Consider the following 15,300-nt stretch of genomic DNA (forward strand, 5'->3'; position numbering starts at 1 on the left):
AATGCCAATATTAGGCAATTATAAATATTTTTGGTACAGGTAACCCCCGTATAACACGGCACTTCTATAGCACGGATTCGCTCTAACACGGTTCGAGAATTGGTACCATCCCCCATATAACACGGTACTTTTATAGCACGGATTTACTCTGACACGGTTCGAGAATTGGGTAAAACCCTCGTACAACAGGAAATGTAATAAATTTTTACATACTTAAGTAATAATAGTTCACGAAAATTATTATTTTCGTGAACTATTAGTACTTAAGTATGTAAATTTTCTCTTCTCGCCTTCTGTCGATACACGTGGTCCTTCTCGAAACTTGTTTCAATGTTGCCAGATCGCGACGCTTCTGCTTCTGATGTTGCCGAATGTTTTTCCCTTATTCCATACTTGCTTTATTCTTCATAAGTGCTTAGCACCATATAAGGAAATTTATAAAGACCTTTTAACTAGAAGCAAGCAATCTAAAATTACATACATTTTGCAAAAGGTAAAGCATGGATCTGAAGATAATGCAGAAAAATGCTCAGAGGATAAGGATAACTTGCCAAAAAGAAAACGCTCTCGGTTAATTAATAGTGTTTTTAGTGATGACGAAGAAAACATTGTTTAATTTATATTAATATGTATCACTTAAAAAAATTTTAATGAAGATATTTATCTTAATTATGAAAATATACTAGCATGTTTTTTAATTTTTGGAACCTAACCCTCCTTTTCGTATTAGTTCTTTGTTTCGTATAACACGGATTCGCATAACACGGCAATTTTTTGGAACGTAACTACCGTGTTATAAGGGGGTTACCTGTAATTACTACTATTTTGGCATTATTCTTAAAGTGATTATCATTAATTATGTCCATGTTAAAACTTTTGAATATTGAGACTTAGTTCATGCAAGACATAATGGAATAATACATGAAATATTAATCAACAATTATTTTTTGCTGTTCTCTTATTAATTAATGTAATTATTACGCTTAATTGATGTTCTTGTTCAAACTGTTGTGATAATAAATAATTAATATGCATATCATTTTGGAAAGCATATTTATTCTTAATTTTATTTAATTAAAACATTAATAATTAAACATTCTACAATAATTTAAATTCCAACATCGGAGAAATAAATTTGAATTCTTTAAACTTTTTCTTTTGCTTCAACGAGACACGAGAATGGCATTCAGAATAAATTTACATCATGAATCCATGGTGTATGAACATATTGCTAAGCGGTTCTATATTAAAGCAGTCCAGTGATGAAATAATGAAGTAAAATTTATTAAATGACAAGCGATGTTCATTTTGTATATAGATGGTGCAATTATATTTGATGCTTAATATTGTGCCACATTAGAAATATAAATGGATATTCTGCTCTGAAAACTATTTTATTCTTGTTACAAAGTTATTTTAAAAAAATTATGCATATTAATCTACCATAAATTCTCATGTAAATGTTTCGCAGGTGTAAGAAACTTTCATTACTTTAGTAAAAGTTTTCGAAAGCAGCAGACTAGCTATATAAAAAACTTGATACCTTATGAATACTTTGAATGTCAAAACTAAATTAATTTTACTTGTAATTTCTAAGTATTACAGTATTTAAAATGAAATAGTTTGTTTGTCCTTAGTTTTGCTAATCAAAATTACTTAAGTAATTATATGAAAATATATATATGTATAACAAAAATAACAAATGAAAGAGTTTAAAGATAACTCCAGCAACTTTAAACTATTCAAAGTTGCTTGATGATTTCAGACAATGAAATTATTTTGGATGAAAAAAAAATCATTTTCTTCACTCTGTTTAAAAACAGTTTCAGTTTTTAACAAATCTATTTTATAGTCCTTTCAATAACAAAATATATAATAATGCATACATTTTTAAATGTATCTTATATTTTATACTGTCACTGAGACTGATTTTACTGTTGGAAAATAAATTGAAAATCTTGTGCGATTAGACAAAAATAAGGTCATAAACAATATTTAGATTTATGAAAACTAACAAGGATTTTTAAATAAGATTTTCATAAGTCACATCATTTTTGAACATATAGTAAATGATATACATTCTATCTAAAATTAAAACTACAGTGCTAGGTATATACAAAATACGACCTCAAAATATGCTGATTAAACCCTTATTTCACTTGTTATTGATTGTGTAAGGTTTGAATTAAGATCATTTACGGTATTGTACTTAGCTTTCAAAATATTAATTTGGGAATGAAATTGTGTTTATAAAATATTTTAAAAAACAGTAAACTTTTTTGGGTCAAAAAGAGTTTTTTTCTGTTGTGTGTTTAGTTTAAAACAGCAAAGAACTCAAAACAACTGCATTATGCATGTTTGGGAATGTGAAAATAATCATTAAACTCCATAGTCTCTTCTGAGCATTGATGAATAAAACATTTAGCAAAAAATAAAATTTATACAGAAGTAAATTTTTATGGAAATGAGAATCATTTCAAGATTCCTAAACTTGTTTTACATTAGGATTTTTGCATACTTCGTTGGTATTTTACAAATAAATGAATAACAAAAACCAAACTTTCTGATTAAAAAATCAGTTTAAATAATAAATACAAAACATTTATATTTACGTTTTCAGATTTAATCTTGTTTTCATACCGATTTTCTGAAAATGTTTCAGTTAAAATATGTTACGAATAATCTAATTCAAACCTCATATAATAAATAATAATTGAAATAAGACTTGTATCAGTCTTTTAAAGGATATTCTGCATATAAATTATTACTAAAGATAATAAATTATATTTAACAAATCAAAATACTTATATTTATATGTATTATTTGCTTTTTTTTAATATTTTAAAATAATTTTAATTTGATCAAAAATGATTTAAATTAAAATATACATTATATACATATATTTCAAATACACATATTGTATTTATCCATTACATATCCAACATGGCTGACAACCCAATGAGTAAAAAAGATCAATTGCAAGATCTATATACAAATGTTTGATGACGACTTATATAAAATTTTTTTTTCTCTACTTTTTTAACTCTGAAGTGTTTTCATAAAAATAAAACTACATTTTTCAGCATCAATTTAAATCCCTTTTCTAAACATACCAAATATGTTAAATTTTAAGCTTTCAATCTAATTAACAAATTAATTTTACTGAAGAGAGATCTTACAAGATTCTTTATTTTAGTTATAACTTTGTCTTTTGGGAAGAGATTTTAAAAAATATTTTGTAATTAAGAAATCCCTTTTTTTTTCTTTTGTAAATAATTCTCTATATTTCTTTCCTTAGAAAAATGTCATAAACTGCAAAAAGTTTGGTACCCAAAAGGTCAAATATTTCACGCTACTATGTTTTATCCCTGATATGAGTTAAACTATCGTAAAAATCCTTTTGAACAGTACAATGGTTATCTCAGTGCAGTTTATATATAATCAATTAAAAACAAGTTTTAAACACTAGTCTTTTTACATATTATACAACTTAAGTTTTGCTTCCTTAAATCTTGTTGAAGCTATTCTGTGCGGAAGCAGTGTGAGCATGTCTCAAGAATCGTAATCATCCTCGGCACTACTGACGGCCGTATTGCAGTTCTGAATGCCAGGAAATTGCATTCTCAAAGAATGAATATCTGGTCTGTTAAATAAATAATTACTATTAAATTTTGCATATTTAATAAACAGCTAACTTTTAAACACCTAATTCAGATACGTACGTTAAATTTGAAGAACTGTTGAAATTAGGACCTACTGAACTATGCTGGAATGTAGTTGATCCAGTTGGGACATAATCAGATGTATTTTCACTACTAGCTTCTTCTGAATCCTGGAGAAAGTATCAAAAATATTTTAAAAAGTCAATTTTAATTAAAAAGTATTAATCTATAGCTAGTTTTATTTTAAAATTTATATAATATAAAATATAAAAGGCAATTTAATTAGTGCTGTCAAAATAGTATGTTAACAATTCTATCATAGCATATATATATTGTAAAGGCTCAATTATATGAGGCACTGCGGTTTTGAATGTAAATTTTTGTTGGAAAAATTCATTTACACTAGGGGTCCCCAAACTTTTTATCCCGTTGACCCCTTTATGGAATATTTGCCTTCTTATCGACCCCCAGAATAAGTATTTAACAAAAACATTAAATCATTTTTGCATTTCTAATGTGATAAGGAGACCCGCATAACAACCCAACAAAAAATTTAAAATTCCCATATCTTATAAAATCCACCCAATAACATTAACAGAAAAAGGAGATATTTTCCACTGATTTATAATTTTAAAAAATAATAGCAAAATAGATAGATGGAAATTTGCCTATAGTTCTTAAACCGTACATGTCATAATACGTAAAATACACACTTATCTTTGAAAACATAACATTAGTTATATTGGATGAAAAAACCTCTATCATTTNTGAGCCCAAACACTAAAGTTTACCATAAGCACATTGCTATAGTTTCCTTTACACATTGGATCTTGAATGATACAATAACACAAAAGCTATCAAGCTTTTAGAACACTAGTAAATAGAGTGATCTCTTGCTCATCAACAAACAAGGACAGAAATAAGAAATTTAAACTAATTACAATAACAGCCAGCAAGCATAGTTTCTCTTGATATACAATGAATGACATTATTAAAGCTCCATTAAACAAGCATATGAAAGAAGATAAAGATTAAAATGAGCAAATAGCCCTAGAAGAAGCAGGAAAATTGATAGTGGCAACAACAATGTGTTATGTCAAAAAAGCAGGTTGTAGCTTAGAAGTTAAAAGGTTTCCATCAGTCATGTGCATTTTAAGATATGACAAAGAAAAAACACACAAGCTATCTAAATTGGGAGTTTACACCTTAAAGCTGTTTAGACACAACATTGCATAACAATGTATATCTTAATGTGCAATTGGACATAAAACTGTAATGGGAATTTTGAATAATGCAGTGGGAATCACATATTTATGCAGTAATTAATTGTCCAATTCTGGATTTATAATTACAGTAGAGCGTCGCTTATCCGAAAACCAGTCAACCGAACGGTCAGTTAACCGAAAGTGTTCCAGTTGGCAAATTTAAATTTCTGCTACAGCTGTGGTGCTACAAACTTTGGCTATGTCTTGACTACTCCAATACATTTTTTTGTTGGTGTATGTGTTTTAGCTGGCAGCACTGGCACTTTCGTGTGGTGTTTTTCTGAGGACTGTGTGTCGGGACATCTGTCGTGCTGAATCGAACATTTTTGATACTAGATTAACTTCTAAAGTATAATTTTTTTGTTTTTATATTTTTTAATATATTTATTTTGCTTGTACAAAATAAAGAAATAATTTTTAATGATACAATAGCTACGATTATTATTATAAAAATTTTCATTAGACATAACATTGATTAAAATTCAACATGAAGTGATATGCAATGGAGAAAAATTTAAACATGGAATATATTAATACACTATTATTGGTATATACTGTACTAATATATTAATAACGTATTTTTTCATATATAATTGGTTATCCGAAAAATCGATTTTCTGAACAACCCCAGTTCCCAATTGATTCAGATAATCGACATTCTACTGTATAGAAGTATTTCCTGCCAAATTTCAAAGTTTTTGCCACGGGCTGCTGATATAGAAAATAAAACACTCTAATAATAAGGAAATTTTTGACAATGATTATATCAAGCCAAGTTTTTAATAATTTTAAACTAGGACATCACACAACTTTGACATAGATAAAATGTCTATGTCTAAAATGCCTCTATAGTCCATGTGACTAGAGCATTTGGCACCAGGGGCAAACTTAAGTACAATAACTTTTGGATAAGCCTTTAATTAGTTTGTTATAAATTTAAAAATTATATTGATAAAATNACATAATTGGTTATCCGAAAAATCGATTTTCTGAACAACCCCAGTTCCCAATTGATTCAGATAATCGACGTTCTACTGTATAGAAGTATTTCCTGCCAAATTTCAAAGTTTTTGGTCCACAGGCTGCTGATATAGAAAATAAAACACTCTAATAATAAGGAAATTTTTGACAATGATTATATCAAGCCAAGTTTTTAATACTTTTAAACTAGGACATCACGCAACTTTGACATAGATAAAATGTCTATGTCTAAAATGCCTCTATAGTCCATGTGACTAGAGCATTTGGCACCAGGGGCAAACTTAAGTACAATAACTTTTGGATAAGCCTTTAATTAGTTTGTTATAAATTTAAAAATTATATTGATAAAATCAATTTTATTAACATAATGCATATTTCATAATATAATTTTTCATACTTGTGTGGCAATTTTCTATGAAGTCATTAGTTCACCCATTTAACAATTTTGCCACCCTAAGCACATACCCTGTCTGCCTCTACCTTTCCACAACCATGCTTATTTCTGCTGGCCATGGGAGATGTGATCCTTGTATTGACCAGGTACAGAGAGATGATCCTTGCATTTGTCAACACAGAGAAGCAATCTAAGAACAAAGCAATCACCATCAATTGCTTTGTTCTTGTGTTTTGTTTGTTTTTCATACCTATTTTCCATTAGGCATATGCAATGCTGTTTTTTCATTTTTCTCCCCTAAATTCTATTAGACATGTTCAATTGTGTCAGGGGGATGTACTGTACATTGTCACCTTGATTCCACTGTACCCTATATTGAAAATGAAGTCATGGACCTCATCACATTTTTGGATTCCTCCTCCTCATAATTAATGAAAATAGCAAAGTTTCATAAAAATCGATCGATCCATCAAATTTTGAGAATATAAACCACATGATAGATACACTAGCAACCATGGGACATTGGCAAAGTCATGCAATTTGTATAATACTGCTTTGTTGCACAAGCTCATGCTATGATCTTGTATCTCAAAAATGAAGTCATGGACCCCATTATTTATAATGTTTCTGAATTCCTCATTGTAATAAATGGGAAGTGGCAAAGTTTTATAAAAATTGATCAATCAAATTTTGAGATCAAATGCAATATTGTGAGCCACATAGAAGAGGTTTTGCTAATGGTCTGCCTCAAATATTTAATTTTATTATGAAATTCACTGATGCAGAATTTCAACTTTTAGAAAAATNTCGGATTCCTCCTCCTCATAATTAATGAAAATAGCAAAGTTTCATCAAAATCAATTGATCCATCAAATTTTGAGAATGAACTCAATTCTATAAACCACATGATAGATACACTAGCAACCATGGGACATTGGCAAAGTCATGCAATTTGTATAACACTGCTTTGTTGCACAAGCTCATGCTATGATCTTGTATCTCAAAAATAAAGTCATGGACCCCCATTATTTATAATGTTTCTGGATTCCTCATTGTAATAAATGGAAAATGGCAAAGTTTTATAAAAATTGATCAATCAAATTTTGAGATCAAATGCAATATTGTGAGCCACATAGAAGAGGTTTTGCTAATGGTCTGCCTCAAATATTTAATTTTATTATGAAATTCACTGATGCAGAATTTCAACTTTTAGAAAAATTCAATTTAAAAAACTTCTCAGACTGGTGAATTTAAGCTGATATTCATTTTCCTTCTCTAGATTCTTTATATTTATATTTGAATTTAAAACTTTGGATTTGAAAGATTAGGCATTAAAATTCCAAAAATATTAAGTGAAAAGAAAAACAAATCCTCTTGAATTAAAATGTTAAAGATACTAGAGTCTTATGTTAAATAACAGAAATAAATTCATTATAATGCCAATAATTAACATTAAACAAATACATATTAATTGTAATTGATAATTACAGTAAGAGTTTTTGCTTAAATAAATATTGAATTTTGCTAAATTCAAAGATTGATCTGTTGCTAATACACATTTTGCATATCAAATACAGGATAAGCAAAAACTCCATAAAACTATTCATAAAAATATAAAATAATTATCAGAATAAAATGCAGTTTGTGTGGTAAGTATTGACAACATAGAAGGTTTTCGTTGATGGGAAAAATTAGTTCCATAAATCAATGATAGGTGATGCTGACGTACGAAAGAAATGCAAACAATAATAAAATGTGTTTATTTGACAAGTATTAATATTTAACATGGTCTCCACCACAGAATATAACATAATTTAGCCAAGTAACAATGCCCACACCTGCAGAGTGCAGCATATCCAGATGGATGAATGTTATCTCATGGCAAAAGTATTGGAAGGACTTGATCAAAGCACTCAGAAATTTAAATACCTCACAATCAGAAATCACTTTGAAAGTCATTTTCATTGTTGTTTGCATGTCTGTTGTCTTTTGTATGTCAACATCACCTATTGGAGATTTTTGGAATAATTTTTTCCTGTCAACAAAAAAACCTCATTCAGACAATACTTACTACACAAACCACATTTAATTCCAATAATCCTTCCAATTTTTACAAATGTCTAAAGTTTTATAATTTTTCCTCCACCCTGTATATGTGCAATGTTGATTCTTTGTATTATATTTTTAAATTAATTCTGTGTGCTTCCAATTAAAGTTTTTTAACATAATTGTTAGATGAAATTACATTAGAAGCTAAAATATTAATTTATTCACTAATTCATAAAAGAAAACAAAACAGATAATTTATGAAACTAAATTTTTACTCATTTTTACTAAAGACCAATTTATAAATATATACAATTTACAAATATTAATTACACAAATTTCAAATTGTATAAAAAAATTGTATGTGTGTCTGTCTTTATAAATCCAAAAATACTTAAAATTTACTACAGTAGAGTCTCGAAAACTCGGACTAATGTGGACCGAAGGGTGGCCGAGTTTGTGAAAATGCCAGGTTATCAGGAATGGGGTTAAAAAAAAAATAAGTATGAGTGTTTCCTCAGAAAATAATGTACTGTACTCGTATGTATTGTTTACTTGAGAATACAACAGAGAATAAACTGCCCAAATACCCTTAACCAAAAGAAAAGTACATCCTTTATGCAGGCATAGAGCCTTTACTACATGAAAATGAAAATTAATGAATACACTGTGTACAGTAATTTACCTGAAAAGACAGATCTCAGAAAAATACTTTATGAGGCATTAAGCTGTCTATAATGAAAATTAATTAACTAAGAATTTTTTTGCCCTGCCAGAGTGTGGCCGAGTTATCCGGACTGTCGGGTTATCGAGTGCCAAGTTTTCGAGACTACCATATTATATAAAATCACGTAAGAATTTTGTAAAATGTTTCTATAGTATAAATTAACTATAATTGTTTTTATTATATAAAATCACTAGTTTCACTTTCTAAACCATCATTATATTGTAACATAAATTACTCACCTCATCTGTCAAATGGACACCATAGTGATGATATTTAGGATGCATATGATACACATTTGTATTACAAAGAGTAATTAAATCAATAGGTTCAGATGAATTAATACGATTTGTATCCAACATTAACTGAAGTGTGGTCAAAGAAAGTGGAGGATACTGTCTGCGTACACTATAAAAAATTTAATTATAATGAATTATTAACAAATAATCAGGCTTGGTTGTAATAAGGTATTTTATCCAAAATAAATATTCCTTAGAGTTATATACTATAAAATCAATTTACAACAGAATTTATTCAAATTCTGTGAACTTTTAAAAGTAAAATTTTAATTTTGAAGTCTAATCTTGAAAACAGACTGTTTAAATAAAGCAAAGAAAAACAAATTATTTACTTTTAAAAATTTCACTTTCTCTAATCTAAACACACAAAATTACTTGTCCTGACTGACTGACTGACTCATCATCGCCCAGAGCAAACTGCTGAACTTAGAGGTGAAATTTGGTACACAGTTAGGTTATGTCATGAAAACACACATGAAGAAGAGATTTTTCAAAATTCCCCCGCAGGGGGAAAGGGAGAGCATTAAGGCTTAACCTGAAGAATGGCTTCTACTGTACTATTTTAGATGCAATTTTTTGTTATCAACTATGTTTAATCTTCATTGAGTACTTAGGTGTATTAAATCAATAACATTTCAGACACTGTTATAAATATTTTTATATATTTTGATTTTTTAATCAAATGTCTGAACCATTTTAAATTTGAATTTGTTATTGCGTGTTGGTTCAATTATAGAATGATTGTAAACATTCCAGAAAGTTGATCAAATTGAAAACAGTTTGTTTGATTCTCAGCAATTCTCATCATTCTCAGTGGTAGGTGTTATAAAACAATTACTATGATTGTTGAAATACTGAATATAAATGGGGTTTGTTTGCAAAATCCAAGTGGGCGAAATCGCGGGTAACAGATAGTCTCAAATAACTTTAAAATGTATTCCTTGAAAGTATTAGCATGTATTACTGGAGATAATTTTTATTTGTATATGTAATTATAATGAAGCATCAAAAGTCCAGATTAATTGGGACTAGACCCCATCCAGATTTCAAATATATGTGTAAATTAGCATTTCAAGTACTCTAAATTCAAAATACACTGTAATTCAAGTTTACATGTTCTAAGTTCAAGTCAACCTATGTAAGAATAGATTGCTTTAACTTATAGAACCTTGTGAAATACTCTCAAAGAATGTTGGAATACTTACAAATTTTCAAAACATAATTTTAAAAAAAATCACTATATTTAACAAAAAATACACTAACCATAATTTCAAAGTTAAAAAAATGCTGAATTCTGACTAAATATTAGAACATCAACCATTGAAAGAATTAATATTCATTTTTCAATAGGCAAATCTAGATTTTTGATTAACAGGTTTTCAATGCTTCATTGTATTAATGTCATTTTTAGTAAAGGACTAATGATAAAATATTTCATTATCCAATTCCACCGTTTATAAAGGCAGTGCACAAACAATCATTAGAAATTATTTTAAAATGTTTTAATTAAAGTATTTTCAGTGTTTTTCCATCCTCAGCAAGTCTTATTTTATGAGTATATTTTATGAGTATACCATATTTACTTTATGTATACCATATTTACTTATTTTATGTATTTACTTATTTTATACCATATTTACTTATTTTATACCATATTTACTTATTTTATGAGTATACCATATTTACTTGCATATAAGACGAGGTTTTTATTCATTTTTCACTGCTTCAAAAACCTAGGTCATCCTATACATGCAAACAAAGGATTCTTTGCATTTGTGCAACAATTTTTGTGAACCATGTATTCGCATTTTTTATCAGATGCTCATCCTCTGGTGCTTAAAAACTAAAGTATTTTATCTGGGTTGTTGAATCATTCTTGTGTATTGTCAGGAATAAAGATGAATAGCAATAGGAATAGCAAAGCTTTTGAATTGAATTCCAAATTGAAATTCCAAAACCACATAGGAACCAAATATAAGTTTTAACCCATTCTCACATGAAAACAGATGATTATTCGGAAATCAGAATTTGGAGAAACTCATAAGTGTAATCGATGGAGAGTGGATTCAACTGTTACGAATTGGCAAAAAGGTTTGATTGTCCAGCTTTACATGAATAAATTATGTTGTTGATTTTACAAGAATTTTCCTGAAAATTTAAAATATCAGTAATTTTTGCAGGACAATTTATGCATTTATGTACATTTGATATTTTATTTGTGATTAAACGAATAAAATTAGAATTGTATTAATAAATTTAATTTTCTTCATTTTGATCTTTAAAGTCACACCTCATCCTATATACGAGATCGTCTTATATGCAAGTAAATACAGTAAATAACTTCTAAAAATAAATTGTAAATATTTATTTATTGTTCAATAATTTTACATTATATTTCTAAGTTTATATTTTAAAATAGTTATTATATAATATATTTCATAAATTTAAATTTTCTCATATCTACAAAAATTATTTTCAAAGTAACAAAACCATTTAAATAAAAACAAGAATATGAAATAACTTATAATTTAATGTTAGAAGATAATTATTTCCATTTAGAATTTCAGTATATTAGACCTACATTAGATTTAATCTACAGAAAAACTTACTGATGATTTTTATAATAATTTTCTATTGGAGTTCTCAAGTAGAAAGGCAATCTACCTCCTTCAAATCCAAGTCTAGGAAAATTCTGTCTCTGATATGATCCTTTCTGACTATAACCACAAGTTTTTCCACCATACTGTCCTCGTCGACATTTTTGCTGATATTTAATAATAATCAAATTAATTAATCATCAACATATATAAGTAAACTGGATGAATATACTATAAAGAACCAGCTGCTATCGCCAATAAACCAGCAAAAAAAAACAAATGTAAATTTTGTTTTTACATTAAAACAATTTGTTGTTTTAATGTAAAAACAAAATTTTTCACCATTTTTAATGGTCATCTCCAAGCTATACATTTGATAATGAAACAAAATATAAAATAAACATTTATTTTTATAATTTTTTTCCATCAATGCACTTGGTCCAAGGAAACAGTGATTTTTGTTCTATCTAGTTTAAAATGTTTATTTTGTATTTTGTTTGATTATAAAATGTATAGCCTGATGATGATCATTAAAAATGGTTAAAACTGTTTGTTTTTACATTAAAATTTTTTTGTTGGTTTACTAGTGATAGTGGTGTTCTTTATAATCAAAATAAGTTAGAGTATATAGTCACCAATGTAAATAACTCAATGATTACTAAAAAAAGTTACTTTACACATACAATGTTCTTCCCATGAAAAAGTTTTAAGCAGCCAATCTAGTTTTAGCTGGCTACTATGCAAATTTCCTTACAATCATCAATTAAATAACTACAAAATAATACTTATATTATAATAATCAATTGCATACTAGTATATCTTTAAAACAAATAATATTTGTGTACATAAAATAAAATACATTTTTAATTGGTCAGAGAAGTCATTTAGTTGGTCAATCAATAAGTAAAACCAATTTGAAGACAACTGCATATACAGCAGTAAAATATATCCATCCTAAACTAGTTTATGAGTTTTTGTAATATTGGCTATTTATTACATGACTTAACATATATCTTCATTAATACTATCTAAATATATATTTTTCATTTTTGACTCTTTCTACCCTGTGGGTATTAAGAGAGCCAGTTTTTCCAGGACCATTATGAGATGGCTGGGTGATAAGAGATAGACACAATAAGTATCTGAAATACTTTGTCCAGATTTTAACACGTCTCCTGAACAGTAAGCGTCTTTACCACCTTGACAATCTGACTATCAAATACAAATAATATTATGTACAAATTCAACAAGAAAGTACAGGTAGCCCTCAGTTTATGCTGATTCACAATAATGTGACTGCACAATTTGCTGTGTAATTCCCCAATTTTTCCTATGCTAGATTTGACTAGATTTTGTCCAGATTTGACCAATCCTAGCAAGACACAAGTCCACTACGACACCACATGTCGTGGCAGAATTGTGGCTTGTTGGGATTGGTCAGATCTAGACCAATATAGAACGTTCCACAAACCATTACATTTGAATGAGCTGTGGACCTGACATAGAGCTACAGAAGAACGACGAAGAAGAAACTCCAAGAATTATGAAAACAGTCGATCTAAAGCGTATCCTTTCAATTATGGAAAGTTTGACAGATGAACTTTGTGAGTTAGATAATGATTGGGAGTGAAGTGCAAATGTAAAAAGGAGCATCATCGCATCCATTTGACCCTATGTGTGCAAGTTCCAGTATTTGATTGTGATGATGTGGCTAATTTTCAACATTGGCAAATAAATGCGCCACAACATCACAATCAAATACTGGAACTTGCGCACCTAGTATGTTATACATCGCGTTTTGAATTTGAGAACGGGTTATATTTGCAAGGAAGAGGCATACTGATGGTAGTCCCACATAGGCGATTCTTTGTGAGTTGATCTTACGGCAACTCTAAAACAAAATTCTACCCAAGTTTCGACACCTTATCGCTTTGTACACCAGATACGTCGACAATAAATTCACCTTGTGGCAAAGAAAACCTAACCTACAGCAATTTTTGGATATGATCAATAATAACCCTTACAATTTGTTACTACAAGTGGACCAGGAGAGTGAAAGTATTGTAAATTTTTTGGACATTTCCATCGCTTGCAGACAGGGAGTAATCTGAACCAGCATATACAGAAAACCATGCTTTCAACCTACTTTAATTAACGCATAATTCGATTGATCTGCATCACATCAGATTAGCAGCCTTTAGGTCCTGGATAAAAAGAGCTTATACATATTGTACAAGCATAAAAGACATGTTAACGGAGCTAAACTATATTCTAAGGATTGCAGAACAACAGTGACACCAAAAGGAAATCATAGAGAAACTTATTGCAACCTTCCAAACAACTAAACAATGGCATCCTACAGTAGACCAAAGACAAAGCATGGTTTTAAATTACGTCTCGTTTTTGAGACAAATACATAAAGAAATGGCTAGGACTAATAATTTCCGAGTGATATGTTGATGCAATCCTACTGTTTTCAAGCTATTAAGAAATGATAAGAAGCGATTCGACTGGAAATCGGCATCAGGGATCTATTCTACACCATTACACGATCAGCGTTTTAATTTGGATCTTGTCTATGTGGGCGCAACAATGCGCAACTTGCAGCAATGTATCAAAGAGCATAAATATATGATTACAGGTAACCCCCGTATAACACGGCACTTCTTCAGCATGGATTCACTCTAACACGGTTCGAGAATTGGTACCATCCCCCGTATAACACGGTACTTTTATAGCACGGATTCACTCTAACACGGTTCGAGAATTGGTACCATCCCCCGTATAACACGGTACTTTTATAACACGGATCTACTCTGACACGATTCGAGAAATGGGCAAAACCCTCATACAACATAAAATGTAATAAATTTTTACATACTTAATTAAGTACTAATAGTTCACAAAAATTATTATTTTTGTGAACTATTAGTACTTCAGTGTGTAAATTTTCTTTTCTCTTCTCCATACACATGGTCCTTTGCGAATATTGTTTCAATTTTGCCATATCTCGACGCTTCTGCTTCTGGTGTTGCCAGATGTTTTTCGCTTATTCCAAAAGTACTTAGCACCATATAAGGAAATTTATAAAGACCTTTTAACTAAAAGCAAGCAATCTAAAATTACATACACTTTTTGCAAAAGGTAAAGCATGAATCTGAAAATAATGCAGAAAAATACTCAGAGGATAACGATAACTTGCCAAAAATAAAACACTCTCGGTTAATAGTGCTTTTAGTGATGACAAAAAAAACATTGTTTAATTTATATTAATATGTATCACTTAAGAAAATTTTAATAAAGATATTTATCTTAATTATGAAAATATAGTA

General features: G+C 29.0%; 1 protein-coding gene across 2 annotated transcripts in view; it reads right to left on the reverse strand.

The window, feature by feature from the left end:
* LOC111614084 (39S ribosomal protein L15, mitochondrial-like) overlaps positions 1-15,300 on the reverse strand; it is a 58,261-nt gene that overhangs the window by 35,570 nt on the left and 7,391 nt on the right. For both annotated transcript variants that reach the window (XM_023355474.1, XM_023355465.1), the window contains exons 2-3: positions 11,981-12,135; positions 9,315-9,480 (exon numbers count right to left, since the gene is read on the reverse strand). In XM_023355474.1, the coding sequence (XP_023211242.1) occupies positions 9,315-9,480; positions 11,981-12,135 (321 nt within the window). The remainder of the gene's footprint in view (positions 1-9,314; positions 9,481-11,980; positions 12,136-15,300) is intronic.

The sequence above is a fragment of the Centruroides sculpturatus genome, unplaced genomic scaffold, assembly GCF_000671375.1.
Source record: "Centruroides sculpturatus isolate CEXI.00-Female unplaced genomic scaffold, Cexi_2.0 scaffold2, whole genome shotgun sequence".
NCBI lineage: Eukaryota > Metazoa > Arthropoda > Arachnida > Scorpiones > Buthidae > Centruroides > Centruroides sculpturatus.